The 14,634-nt window shown below is 47.2% G+C and overlaps 2 protein-coding genes across 2 annotated transcripts; both read left to right on the top strand.

Moving 5' to 3' along the window:
- The first annotated feature begins 7,472 nt into the window (after positions 1-7,472).
- Positions 7,473-9,580, top strand: LOC120692083. The gene is made up of 3 exons (XM_039975298.1): positions 7,473-7,695; positions 8,234-8,734; positions 8,849-9,580. Exons 1-3 carry the CDS (start codon positions 7,554-7,556, stop codon positions 9,376-9,378), a joined length of 1,173 nt encoding a protein of 390 aa, XP_039831232.1. The 5' UTR covers positions 7,473-7,553; the 3' UTR covers positions 9,379-9,580.
- Positions 9,581-11,403: 1,823 nt separating this feature from the next.
- Positions 11,404-13,272, top strand: LOC120691208 (40S ribosomal protein S2-4-like). Its single transcript, XM_039974227.1, has 2 exons — positions 11,404-12,154; positions 12,864-13,272. Exons 1-2 carry the CDS (start codon positions 11,501-11,503, stop codon positions 13,023-13,025), a joined length of 816 nt encoding a protein of 271 aa, XP_039830161.1. The 5' UTR covers positions 11,404-11,500; the 3' UTR covers positions 13,026-13,272.
- Positions 13,273-14,634: the final 1,362 nt, after the last annotated feature.

Genomic DNA, 14,634 nt, shown 5'->3' with positions numbered 1-14,634 from the left:
CGCCAATCATGGACATCTCGAATTCCCTAGACATCATGGTAGCAAACTCATGGCTTAGTAAATCATTAGTTGAGCCAAAAATAATATCGTCAACATAAATTTGACAAATGAAAAGATCCCCGTTGACGTCTTTTGTGAACAACGTGGTGTCCACCCTCCCGATCTTGAAGCCTTGCATGATTAGGAAGTCACGAAGCCTCTCATACCAAGCCCTTGGAGCTTGTTTGAGCCCATAGAGTGCCTTGTGCAACCTATAAACATGGTTAGGATTCCTCGGATCTTCAAACCCGGGAGGTTGCTCAACATAAACAAGTTCGTTAATAACGCCATTTAAGAATGCACTTTTCACATCCATTTGATACAACTTAATGTTATGATGTGAAGAGTAAGCAAGAAGGATACGGATAGCTTCAAGTCTTGCGACCGGAGCAAAAGTTTCACCAAAATCCAAACCTTCGACTTGAGAGAACCCTTTTGCCACAAGTCTTGCTTTGTTGCGTATCACCACCCCATGTTCATCTTGCTTGTTTCGAAAGACCCACTTGGTGCCGATGATGTTCTTGTCTTTCGGAGGAGCTTCGAGGACCCAAACTTCATTACGGGTGAAGTTGTTCAACTCTTCTTGCATGGCCATCACCCAATCCGAGTCCTCAAGTGCTTCCTCTATGCTAGTGGGTTCAATACAAGAAACAAACGAGTGATGTTCGCAAAATGAAGCATGTTTAGAGCGAGTTCTTACTCCCTTGGAAGGACTACCAATGATTTGATCAATTGGATGATCCTTGGAGATCCGACCATGCTTCACTAGCGGTACTTGCGTTGATGCTTGTTGGGGTGGATCATGAGTGACTTGTGCTTGTGGTGGAACACTTTGCTCTTCTTGTTCTTGAACTTGGGGTGTTGGCGTTGGCACATCTTCTTGAGGTTGTGTATCATCTTTTTCTTGATCTTCATCCACTTGGGGCGCCGTGGAGGTGCTTGGTGTAGATGAGGAAGGTCCTCCCCCTTGATCATTGTCTTCATGCACCTCTTCCGGCTTGATATCCCCAATGGACATATTCTTCAAAGCTTCATCAATCTCCTCATCACCTACATTCTCATAGCCAACAACCTCCTCTTGGGAGCCATTAGATTCATCAAACTCTACATCACATGTTTCTTCAACTAACCCGGAGGTTTGATTGAATACTCTATATGCTTTGGAGTTTGATGCATAACCAAGAAAGAAACCTTCATCACATCTACTTTCAAACTTACCGAGCCTTTTCTTCTTATAGATGAAGCATTTGCAACCAAAGACTCGAAAGTATGATATATTTGGTTTCTTCCCGGTGATGAGCTCATATGGAGTTTTCTTGAGGAGTCGGTGAGGATATACTCGGTTGGATGCATGACACGCCGTGTTGATTGCTTCCGCCCAAAACTTCTCGGACGTGCCATAATCATCCAACATTGCTCTAGCTAGGGTGATGAGAGTCTTGTTCTTTCTTTCCACCACTCCATTTTGTTGAGGCGTGTAGGTGGCGGAAAACTCATGCTTGATGCCCTCTTCATCGCACCATTCTTCAATCTTCATGTTCTTGAACTCGGTGCCGTTGTCACTCCGGATCTTCACAATTGGGGAGTTGTACTCCCTTTGAGCTCTTCTTGCAAAGGTCTTGAAGATTTCCGGAGTTTCACCCTTATCGCCTAGAAACATAACCCAAGTGTAACGTGAAAAATCATCAACAATTACTAGGCAATAGAGGTTACCACCAATGCTCTTGTATGTAGTTGGACCAAAGAGATCCATGTGAAGTAGCTCGAGAGGCTTGGAGGTAGACAACATCGTCTTGATGGGATGATGTGTTGCAACTTGCTTCCCGGCTTGACATGCTTTACATAGCTTGTTCTTGTCAAACGTGACATCCTTCAAGCCGGTGATCATCCCTCTCTTGTGGGCTTTCTTGAGGTTGCTCATGCCAATATGAGCAATTCTTCTATGCCAAAGCCACCCAAGAGAAGACTTGGTGAAGAGGCATGTCATGGTACTTGTTTGCTTTGAAGAGAAGTCCACTAAATAGATGTTGCCATGCCTAAACCCCGTGAATACCATTGACTTGTCTTCTTCAAGAGTTACTACAACACCATTCTTGTCAAAGGTACACGTTAGTCCAAGATCACACAATTGAGCAATAGAAATAAGATTAAAACTAAGTGCTTCTACAAACAAAACATTTGAAATAGATAAATCTTTAGAGATAGCTATTCTACCCAAACCTAAGACTTTCCCCCTTGAGTTATCACCATAGGTGACATGTTCATGATCGCCGGGGTCTTCAAGAGAGGTGAACATGCTATCATTGCCGGTCATGTGTTGAGAGCAACCGCTATCAAGTACCCAATGTTTTCCACCGGCTTTGTAGTTCACCTACACACATGAGAATTCACTTTTGAGTTTTGGGAACCCAAACAAGCTTTGGGCCTTGCACATGTGTGACAAGAGCTTTTGGGACCCAAAGTTGCTTGGGGAGCTTTTTCTTTGACTCCTTAGTGAGTTTGCCAATAAACTTGGCCTTCACCTTGCCCTTCACTTTACTCAAGAGAAAATGATTATTTTGAAACATTGAAGAGTAATTCTTGGGTAAATTAGGAAGAGGACGTGATGGTAAAGTGCACTCCCTAGTGTGGTGCCCGGTGACTTGGCAATGTTGGCAATATGATCCAACTTCCTTGATGAAGCTAATCTTGATCTCCGGAGAAGGAGTAGTGCCTTGATTTGGCTCCGGAAATGAACCAAGACCTCTCTTGCCATAGTCACGTGCATTGTTGAAGAGAATTTCCTTATGGATGTATTCTCCTCTTGAGAGCTTCTCCACACTACTCTTGAGGCTTGCCACTTGATCCATCAATTCCTTTTCCCTAGAAGGTACAAGCTTGGGCAAAGCATTAGTGGCATTTGCATTAATAAGTAGGTCATCACATGAAGTAGAAGCATTGACCTTCTCAATAGTTTCATGAGCAAAGTTCTCAAGACTTGGGTCAATTGCTTCATAGGCAAATTCAAGTTCTTGATATTTGTGAGCCAACTCCCTATGCTCTTGTTTAAGCTTTTTGTGGCTCTCTTCAACTTGCTTAGCAAGTACAAGTGACTCATTGTGCTTTTTGAGCAAGTCATTGTACTTGCCAAGCAAGTCGGAGTGGGCAAGCTCTAACTTGGCATGAGTGCTCTCAAGAATCTTGACTTTGCCCTTTTCCCTCTTGATGACGGATGTGTACTCATTAATGAGATTAGTGAATTCATAAGGATCAAGCTCTTCATCACTTTCATCTTCACTATCTACCTCACATACCTTGGTGTTACCTTTTGCCATGAGGCACATTGGAGGTGGAGGTAGTGATGGTTCTTCATTTGTGAGGGCGATGGTGACTATGTCTTCTTCATCACTTGAATCTTCGCTTGATGAGACATCGGTCACCCATTCTTGTTTTTCCACCAAGAAGCTTCTCTTGGTGTGCCCTTTCTTCTTTGGGAAGAGCTTGGTCTTCTTGTCATGGCTCTTCTTCTTCTCAAGCTTCTTGTTCTTGTTTTTCTTCTCATCTTCTTCATCATCGCTTGAATCATGGCGATGTTTGCCTTTGTTATCCTTCTTTCTCTTGTCCGGTTTGGGGCAATCGGGAGAGATGTGTCCTTTTTCCCCACAATTGTAGCATGTTTTGTACTTGACATCTTCCCTATACCGGAACATCCTTCTTTTGGGGTCAAAGTTGTAACCCTTCTTTTTTATCTTGTCGCTCAAGCGTGTGAACTTTCTCATCATGAGAGCAAGTTCCCCATCTTCTTCATCATCGGATGAGCTTTCATGATGATCTTCTTCTTCATTGCTTGAGCTAGATTCTTGCTTGACAATCTTGATCTTGCGGGATTTGTTAGCCTTGGTTTTGAGAGCAATTGACTTGCTTGTTGTTGGCTCTTCGGTCATACCAAGGATACTCATTTCATGAGCGCGAATTTCGCCCACAAGCTCTCCCACTTCCATTGTATCAAGATTCTCCTTTTGAAGCATAGCATTGATAATGTTGTACTTGGGCTTCGGAAGGAGCATGAGAATCTTGCGGTTGATGGAGCCACTGTCAATTTTGGAAACTTCAAGAGCATTAATGTCCTTGACAATGACATTCAAGCGGGAATACATATCATTGCAATTTTCATGAGCAAGCATTTTAAAAGAATCATATTTTGCTCTAAACAAGTGATATTTTTGTTCTCGGACTTTTGTGGAGCCTTCATGAATTTCAATTAGCTCTTTCCATATATCACTTGCTAAGTCCATGCCATTTACTCTAGCAAAGACTTCCTCACTAATGGCTTCGAAAATTGCATTTCTAGCCTTTGCATTCCATTTTAATTGCTCCGTGGTGGGAGTTCCGGTGAACCCGGTCTTTGTTGCCAACCACACTTCGGGGGCAATCGCATCAAGGTATGCGGCCATACGAACTTTCCAATAGGCAAAGTTCTTGCCCTCGAAGTGAGGCGGCGAACCTCCCATCTTGGCCATAGCTCTAGGCGGTGAAGCCTAATGATCCAAATGAGCAACGAGGCTCTGATACCAATTGTAAGGATCGATGGACCAAGAGGGGGGGTGAATTGGGCCTTTTTCAAAATTCTAAAGCAATAAAACAACCTTAACCTATGCAAGGCTAGTAAGGCTCAATTCACCAACCGGCTAAACAAAGCAAACTACACAAGCTAACAAAGATATGAAACTAAGCAAGGTAGAGCTAAGCTATGATCTCTAGGGTCAAGCACATGAAAGAAAGCATGAAAGTAAGTGCTTGAAATGAAAGAGAGTGCAAGAGACAACCGGATTTTTCCCGTGGTGTCGATGTGTTGGCACACACCCCTAATCCACGTTGTGACACTCACTAAGAGTCTTGTCACCTCCCATGTCACCGAGACTTGGGCGCTCACTAAGAGTCTCCGTTCACCATCCCGGCGTGGTGGAGATCAAGCCACGTACAATCTTCTTCTCCGGGCTCCCACAATCCTTGGCAAGCTCCGCGAGAAACACCTCGATCACCAAGATCGCCTAGGTGATGCCAATCACCAAGAGTAACAAGCTAAGGCCTTCACTTGAGCAAGAACCGATCACCAAGAACGGATGCACACTAGCTTCTCTCTACTCAAGTCCTTAATCTTGCTTCTTGATTGATTGAAAGCACAAGTATGTGAATGATGAAGCTCAAGGTGGCTCTTGACTATGGTATGAGTGTTTGGATGTTGCCTGGTGTCAAGAGTGGGCGAAATGACCCATTGGAGGGGTATATATAGGCAGCTCACACAAATAGAGCCGTTGGAGAAAAGCTGCCAGAAAACTGCGTAGCGTCGGTTAATCCGACGTACCCCCTATTGTCATCGTCGGTTTAACCGGTGAATGTAAACTGCCTCTTCTGAAAACTAGCCGTTACAACTGGGGCAGATTAACCGACGTAGCATCGGTTTAACCGGTGAGTGTAGTTGTCCACTGAACCACTGAAAAATCAAGTCTCTGGACAACTGAACCGACGTTAACTCAAACCTATCGTCGGTTTAACCGGTGAGTACAACTTTTGAATTCCTCTGAAAAAACCATCTCACTGGTCAATTGCACCGACGTCTTGATTCAAACAGCGTCGGTTAATCCGGTGAATAGAACTTGAATTTCCCTGGAAAAAACCAACTCTGGACCAATGCACCGACGTTAAATTCAAACACGTCGGTTTAACCGGTGTATTGAATTTGTCCAGACTCTGCTGACTTCGTTTAACCGACGTATGGTAAATTGAGAGCGTCGGTTAAACCGGTGTATAGACTTTTTCTGATTTTGTCTTTTCTGATTTGAGTCTTGAGTGAAATCCAAATATTCTTGAGATATAGTTTGAGAACCACTTATTTGAACTTCTAGAAACCTGAGTGACCATAGTGTGCATCCATTTTCAAATGACCATGTCCATGCTCAAGTTACTAAGCCTTAACCCCTCTTAATAGTGCGATCACTACAAAACTATAAAACCTATACTAACCTAAGTGTCCTTCTCAACCTTGTGACACTTAGGACTAGAAAGATCCTTAGCCTTGACATATATAAGTTGAAAACCGAGATCGCCTTTTAGAATAACCGAAATTGAGGGGCCTATTTTGACATATGACCAAATGAGCGATAATGATCTTTTAAGCTGCACAAACTCATTAGTCACAATAATGGTTGTCATTAATCACCGAAACATACCTTGAGGGCCTAGATGCTTACAACTGTCTTTTGGCCCTCCAGCTTCTTGAGTTTTCGAGAGCAGACCTTGGTTTCGGGAATTTAAGCCAAATTTTTTTTACTGCAGTTAACACCTAGTAAGCATTTTATTACTCTTATATAGATGATTTCTAACGCTTGCTTTACATCCTAGGGTTTGTCTTAATTTGTTGGGATGTAGCTGTGTAAAAAGCTGCCGTGGCATGTTGCTGCGAGCTATAGAAAAGCTGTTAGAAAACTGAAAACTGTTTGGTTTGGAACCGATGTGAAACCATATATTGCTGCAAAATAATTGTAATGCTCATGAAATGCTAAGGGTTTCCAAAATTTTTCCTAAGCTATAGTAACTTTGAACGTTTGATCACTAATTAGGAGTATTAAATGTGGATATCTGACAAAACTCATTCCATAACCTCCGGGCAAAATCACGAGATGAATCTAATTATATAATTATTAGACATTGTAGTGCTACAAAAAACAATCTCTAATTATAGATTAATTAGGTTTAATAGATTCACCTCGTGATTTCTCGTCCATCCGTGTAATTAGTTTTATAATTAATATATATTTAATACTCATAATTAGTGTCGTAAAAGTTTTCCAAAAAATTTGGCCCAAAATTTTTCACCAACTAAACAGTCACAACTCCTAGCAAAAAATAAGATGTTAGGCAGTGGTGGTTGACTTTTAATTTGTGCCCAAGAGTATTTTAGTTTTTTAGTCCTAGGAATACCTCTTTAAAAATGTTAACGCAATATTTACTACTTCCTCCGTTTCAAATTATAAGTCGTTTGACTTTTTTGACTCCAAGTTTGACCACTCGTCTTATTTAAAAATTTGTGCAAAATATTACTTCTTTTATTGTGGGTTGCTTCCTCAATACAAGATCTTCAAGAATGACTTAAATTTGGCAATGTTTGTACATTTTTTTTAATAAGACGAGTGGTCAAATTTAGAGTCCAAAAAATCAAACGAACTACAATTTGGAACAAATGGAGTATCTGCCTAGCTGGATTATAAAAGCTGTTCCGTTATTAGCTGGTCTGTTTTGATCAGTTACAACTAGTATTGACTTGTTAAGTACACCATCAATGAATCCAAACACAGTTGTTTGCACTTTGCACCACCTTACGAACGCGGAACGAGGGCGCGCATTTGCAAAAATCCAAACAGAGGAGGCCTTTACTGAAGTTGTCCTTTCTTTTCGTTAAAAGGTGGAAGAAGGGGCAGCTCCCGGGAAGAAGCCAAGGGGAAAGCGAAAGAGAGCAGAACTAGCAAAGCTTGGCAATGGAGCTTCCCTGGGGAATGCTGCTGCTGTTCGTCCTCTCCTTCTCCTCCTCGTCCTCCTCCTTCTCCGCGGCTTTCGCCACACTCGCCGTCAGTGCTCCGCCGCCGGCCCCTGCACCTCGTCATGCTCAAGACGCTGAAGGTAAACAGCACCGCCTGCCGTCTCATCTCACTCTGTTTATCCTTGACAATCTTGTGTCTGCCTTCGCCTGTCGCCGCCATTGTCTGGAGTCTTCTACTAGATCTGCACAGTGTGCTAGAAAATGCAGTACGTTTGATTGTACAGGTTTGCTTTTGGTCTATGTAGAGGAAACCGAGAATGGGCTAAATTTGTTGCTCCATTTCTGTTTCTAGTTCTATTCTTGCAAGCAGATTTAAGACTAGCAAGCTTAAAACCCCCAGCTTTACCTTTACAGATGTTTGTGCTGGACAGTAAACTGTTCTAGGAGTAGTACATTTTACCCTTCTCTATCCATCAGTTATTTTTGGGTTTTCATGTTCTTGTATCATCCCAAAAGGCCAAATGCTGTGATTTTTTTTAGATTAAGGATAAGGAAAATGCTGTGATTATTTTGCAAGATTAGAAGAGGAATTAGGTGGTCAAATTATTTTCTTAGATTGTTAGTGGAGAAGAAGTAGCGAAAGATCTGATTTTTGTTCGCGTTCGCGTGCTGGCGCAGGCCTGCTCATCAATGGCAACTTCGAGACGGCGCCAAGGAAGCTGAACAAGACCCTCATCGTGGGCCGCCATTCGCTGCCGGGGTGGACGCTGCGCGGCCACGTCGAGTACGTCTCCGGCGGGCCGCAGCCGGGCGGCATGTTCTTCGCGGTGCCGCACGGCGTGCACGCGCTCCGCCTCGGCAGCCGCGCGTCGGCGTCGCAGAACGTGACGGTGCGCCCCGGCGCGCTGTACGCGCTCACGTTCGCGGCGACGCGGACGTGCGCGCAGGACGAGAACCTGCGCATCGCGGTGGCGCCGTCGCTCTCGGCCCCCGCCGACATCGCCGTCCGCACGCTCTACAGCGGCGCGTCCGCCGACACCTGGGCCTGGGGCTTCCGCGCCTCCTCCCCCGTCGCGCAGGTCACGTTCGCCAACCCCGGCGTGCAGGAGGACGCCGCGTGCGGCCCGCTGCTCGACGCCGTCGCCATCAAGGAGCTGCCCACGCCGTACCCGACCAAAGGTGAGAGAGATTTGCCCGGAACGCATCTCCTTTTCTTCTTCAAGAGCTTAGAGCTCGAATGGCGCTGCCGGTGATCTGACGAAACAAACAATGCCGTGCTTGCCATCTATGCAGACAACCTCATCAAGAACCCCGGCTTCGAGATCGGGCCGCAGGTGTTGAAGAACTCGTCGGTTGGCGTCCTCCTGCCGCCGAAGCAGAAGGACACGACGTCCCCGCTCCCCGGCTGGATCATCGAGTCGCTCAAGGCGGTGCGGTTCATCGACGCGGCCCACTTCTCGGTCCCCGCGGGGCAGTACGCCGTGGAGCTGGTGGCCGGCCGCGAGAGCGCCATTGCGCAGGTGATCCGCACCGTGCCCAACCGCGCCTACAACCTGTCCTTGGCCGTCGGCGACGCCCAGAACGGCTGCCACGGGTCCATGCTGGTGGAGGCCTTCGCCGGCAACGTGACGCAGAAGGTGCCGTTCGAGTCCGCGGGCAAGGGCGCGTTCAAGGCGGCGAGCTTCAGGTTCGTGGCGAGCGGCGCCCGGACCCGGCTCACCTTCTACAGCTCCTACTACCACACCAAGGTCAGCGACGGCGTCTCGCTGTGCGGCCCCGTGCTGGATCAGGTCAAGGTCGTGCCCCTCCCCGTCAAGGCGTAGGCGGTGGATTCGGCTCGCCGCTCGGACTGATGGGTCGTGGGAGCTCCGGCGATCTACTGTCGTGTGTTTCTCTGTTGGTAATTTGGCATGGTGCATTGTGAGAACTGGGAACTGCTGGTGTACCTCTCTGATTGCGTTCTGAAGAACTTGTGCATTCGTGCCGTGGAATGTATGTGATCTTGTGAATTTCGGTTGCCTATCTCTTGTTCGCTTCTACTTGTTTGTAATTGAGATGGAAGCACAGATGCCATCGTAATTCAAGCAGAGAAGACGAACGGATGCGCATGCAACCCAACGAGTTTTAGGATCCACGGAGTACATCGACCGGGTTATTCATTTCCTCGGCTTGGCTAAGTTTTTTGGGCTAGTGCGATGATGGGAACGAGAAACAGAAAACGCTTATCAGGAGGATCCTCCTGGAACTCATTAACAGAACAGTTCTTGCATGCAACCAATGTGGTTTCAGGATCCGTGGGGTACATCAATCTTGCTACACTGTTATAACTATGCAAGAACTGCCGCTGGGTCGCCACATCGCCGGCCACCGCTCGGCCCTCCGCTACTCTGGATGAAAACTGACGGGAAAATCCCATCCCGATTTGTCCGTATTTCTAAATTTATTCTGTCTATTTTCGTATTTACGGAAATAAGACGGGAAGCGAGAAAAGGTGTATCCTGTCCATATTTGTGGGATCCCGTTTTAGCCGGGATAATCCCAATATTAGACTCATATTTATAAAATCCAAAAACAATAATAGGCACACCATATATTCTCTCATATTCTCAACATCAATACATATACTTCACAGTTTAGTCGTAGGAAACAAGAAACATCAATTATATTTTTGAAAAATAGCGTGTGTAAAGGAGTGTTTAGTGCTATATTCATGCAAAGTGAATGGTGATTAAATAATAATGTATTTCGGTAGATTTTCTTGTTTCCATCCATTTCTGTAACCGTTATATCCTATTTCTGCTCCCGCTCCCGTTTCCCATAATAAAAAACGAAAATGGTTGATGGGTTTTTCCACCCGTTTCCGTTCGTTTTCACCCCTATTCACCACACGGCCTACGAATGCACACACACATATGCCAACGTACACACAAGTGATGTAGCAAATCCAGAAATTCTTAAAGGGAGGGCTGATTTCTTCTTTTCTCTCATTTTTTTAGAGAAAATGTTTCCCTGCTTTATTTCACCGAAACAAAGCCAGCGTTAGAAGTTTAAGCGCGTAAAAGTGCAGGCTCACACGGAGCAAAGAAAAGCAAACGGAAAGGTTTCCTCTCTTCTTTCTCTCCTTCCTCATCTTTTCTTCTCCAAAATGAAGGGGTGGCTAAGGGGGGGCTCCATGGTGTTTTTGGGTCTAGGGGGGCTGGAGCCCCCCACTGCTGCCTTCGCCCCCAAGTCACAACACATGCCATGAGAATTTTGCATACAATGATGGTGATGCTACTGCTACTGCTAAGGTAACATCGACAGTGCTAATACTGATTTACTAGCTTACTAATGTTTTTTTAGCATTACTAGCTTATTACTACTGTTGAGGAGGAGGACGACGAAGCAGGCGGCGGTGAAAAGCTTCATGGTGTCGATGGTGGAGGGCACGATTCGAACGATGAAGGAGTGACTCGGGGCTGCTGCGTGCTCTCAAGCGAGGCCAGGCCTCTCTATTTATCGGCGCAAGATCACGACAGCAGGATGCTAACGGCCTGCTTCCCTGAACTGATCTTTTGTTCGTCGTGGGAGAAATCCGGGGGATGGAAATGCCAATTGTTTTTTTTTCTGTTTAGATTTAGATCCCGTTCATGCATTTCGGTTTGCGGCGGCAGACGCAGCCCAGAAAGAGAGGCCTGGTTATTATCGGGCCGACAGAGGCGACACGCCGGGTGGGCCGGAAACTTGAAAGCTCGACGACATAAAAGGGCCTCTGAAATGCATTCGTGGCCCATGTATCAGCCCACGGCCTCCGTATCCTCAAAACCCTAGCTCCACCGCGTCCAGATAAATACCTCATCCTCTTCTGATCGACCACTCTTCGCGCCGCCGGAGCACCCAAATTCTCATCCCCCTCACTCACCGGAGCGCCGCAGCCCCCTCACCACCCCCACCCTTCACCCGGCCATGGCGGAGCGCGGCGGAGAGCGCGGTGGCGAGCGCGGCGGGTTCGGCCGGCGCTTCGGCCGCGGCGACCGTGGCGGGCGCCGTGGTGGCCGGCGCGGGCAGCGCCAGGAGGAGGAGAAGTGGGTCCCCGTCACCAAGCTCGGCCGCCTCGTGAAGGAGCAAAAGATCAGCAAGATCGAGGAGATCTACCTACACTCGCTCCCCGTCAAGGAGCACCAGATCGTGGAGACCCTCGTCCCTGGGCTCAAGGACGAGGTCATGAAGATCACGCCCGTGCAGAAGCAGACGCGCGCCGGGCAGCGCACCCGCTTCAAGGCCTTCGTCGTCGTCGGAGACTGCGACGGCCACGTCGGGCTCGGCGTCAAGTGCGCCAAGGAGGTGGCCACCGCCATCCGCGGCGCCATCATCCTCGCCAAGCTCTCCGTCGTGCCCGTCAGGAGGGGGTACTGGGGTAACAAGATCGGCCAGCCGCATACCGTGCCCTGCAAGGTCACCGGCAAGTGCGGTTCCGTCACCGTGCGCATGGTGCCCGCTCCCAGGGGTTCCGGCATCGTCGCCGCGCGCGTGCCTAAGAAGGTGCTGCAGTTCGCTGGCATTGAGGATGTCTTCACCTCGTCCCGTGGCTCCACCAAGACTCTTGGCAACTTCGTGAAGGTACTTTGAGATCTGAATATTGTAGTGTAATGCTAATATGATGCTAGACCTTTGCAATGCTAGCAACTTAGGACTGTTTGATGAATCCATTGGTAGACCGGTGAGGTAGTAGTGTTGATGTTGCAAACTTACAATATTTTACAGATTGGTACGTTTTTTTGGCCTGTGCTGTGTTTTATGCTGAGTTGTTTACAATTTGTAGATGAGGATTCTCATCGTACTCACTTTATTGGATAGGAGCTGTTAACTAAATTGTTCAGACATTGTTGCTTTGCTTGTGGTTACCAATGTGTGTTTTATAATTTGTTAGTATGATTAGGAAATTACAGCAGACAATTTCTCCACAGTGTTGCTATTATTAAGCTAATTCTTGTTATGGTTCTATTCCACAATTCCATGTACCTAGACATGATTCCATTTCATTTCTTGGTGGTCTACTTTCCTAGGATGTTTTACATGCAGAATGTCATTTGTTGGCATTTGGAGTTACCACAAACCTAGCTTTATGCTGCAGTTGTGCTTCTGTTGACATTCAAGATACCTTTATCTGGGATGTTTCTATTTACATTCTTTATTCTTGGTTTGCAAGTCTATATTATCACTATAGCGCTAACTTAACTTTATCCTGTGGTTATGTTCCCAACTTGTCTTGCATAAGAACATACAGCCTTTAAGATTTGCTTCATCTTTTATTGTTGATAATGTGCAGGCAACCTTCGACTGCCTGATGAAGACCTACGGTTTCCTTACACCTGAGTTCTGGAAGGAGACCAGCTTCAGGATGACCCCATTCCAGCAGTTCACTGATCTCCTGGCAATCCCTACCAAGGGTCTTATGCTCGAGGCCCCAGTTGAGACAGTAGAGGCTTAGGATATTGGAGTAAAGAGTTCTACTCGCTTCGAGTTGTCTAATGCACTTTCTATATTATAGTTAAGAACTTTGGGAGTCAACTTTGGGTTTTGCTTTGCCTGGATGTTGCTATTTTCTGTCAAGTTTTGGATTATGGCGCAATGCTACTCCTATCGGTGAATGCTGCATATTTATCTCATCATTCGCCTTACATTTTGGAAGCAATTGGTGACGGTTACATAATAATTTGGTTAAATGGTGGTGGATACTTGAATTGTTGACGGATTCTATTCTATTTTTATTTACCTTTTGTGCTACGGGTGGTGTTGTGTGTCCTTGATAGGTATTTAGCCAATGTGCCTTCAATTTAGCATAATCTGAGCCATCGATGATGTTTGGCTGCTTATAAATTCTATAGTTGCTTGTTCCCTGCACTTAATCTGGTTGCAGTTTTTTCCAACTTGTCCTGCCGTGCGCTGCTGCACGCCCCGTCCGTGAAACGGCCAGCATCGACGGCAGCCGGAGCCTGCACCTTCCGCTTCGCGGCTGCCTCATCAAGTACGACCTGAGAACGGGCCGGCGCGCGCTGCTGGTCAGCTGGCGCGATCGCCGGACCGAAGGCGCACGTCAGAGACGCTTGCCGATCTGCCAGGCTACCTTGATAGTGTGAGGTCCGACGGAAGAGGTAGTTTAGTTCATATGACGAAGTAATCGGATTCTGATATTTTTTAGTTTACATAGTATCCCTATTAGTACTTAGCTCTGGATCTGTAATAAATTTACTATGTTTATATTTTGGTTTCCACAAAAATTGTTAGTAGTTATTCTTTTGATTTGTATGAACTCTGTCATCGTTTGTTTTACTACGAACTAATGACGTGTCCCACGAGCACCAGTGTCGTACATCTAGCTGCATCCAGCCTTTTGCGGTGCACGGCAAGAAACACGCAACGTGCCTGCGCGGGGCAACCTGGTGCTGCAATTCGCCACCGATTCGTTGTTTCCTTGCTCGCTGTTTTGTTCGGACGACCTTGGAGTCCATCCATGCTCGTGCTCGATTTCCTACGTTTGCAGCCTTGACCACGTCGAGAGCTTGCTCGTTCGTTCAAGAGAAACCCAGCGTGCGCACCGTGCACGGCTCGGCCCCGGAATCAGGAACTGAATCCCGTGCTCCAAGTCGTCGCCACGCACGCCGGCCGGCTTCGACGAGGCGCGCCACGACCCGAAAGCAGAAGCCCCGCCGCGCACAGCGACCTGCCCCTGGCTGGCCGTGGCGTCGTCCCGGAACCTGCCAAGTTGCGTCCCGTCTTCTGTTTCTTCAGGTCCGACGAACCTGCCTGTAACGACCCTCGCCGTGGATGCGCCGATGACACGCGGGGCCGCCCCCCGCCGGGAATCCCCGTTTCCCCAGTCCCGGCCGCCGTACGGTGCCGGCCGGCCTTTTAGAATCTTCGCCGGGACCATGGCCGGCCAACGGGTGACCTCCGCGTGTCGCGAGCGGTGGCGCTGACGGCCGAGGTTTTCCAAACACAAGGCTTGAGACCGCGCGCGCCCTGGGCCTCAGAAATATTGGTTGCTGTGGGGTTGCAGGCAGGAAGCCCAGCCAGCCAGCCACGAGGGCAGGGAGGCC

This window comes from Panicum virgatum, chromosome 9N (genome assembly GCF_016808335.1).
Source record: "Panicum virgatum strain AP13 chromosome 9N, P.virgatum_v5, whole genome shotgun sequence".
Classification (NCBI taxonomy): Eukaryota; Viridiplantae; Streptophyta; class Magnoliopsida; order Poales; family Poaceae; genus Panicum; species Panicum virgatum.
The sequence above is the reverse complement of the archived record's forward strand: the minus strand, read 5'-3'. Positions and strand labels throughout refer to the sequence as shown.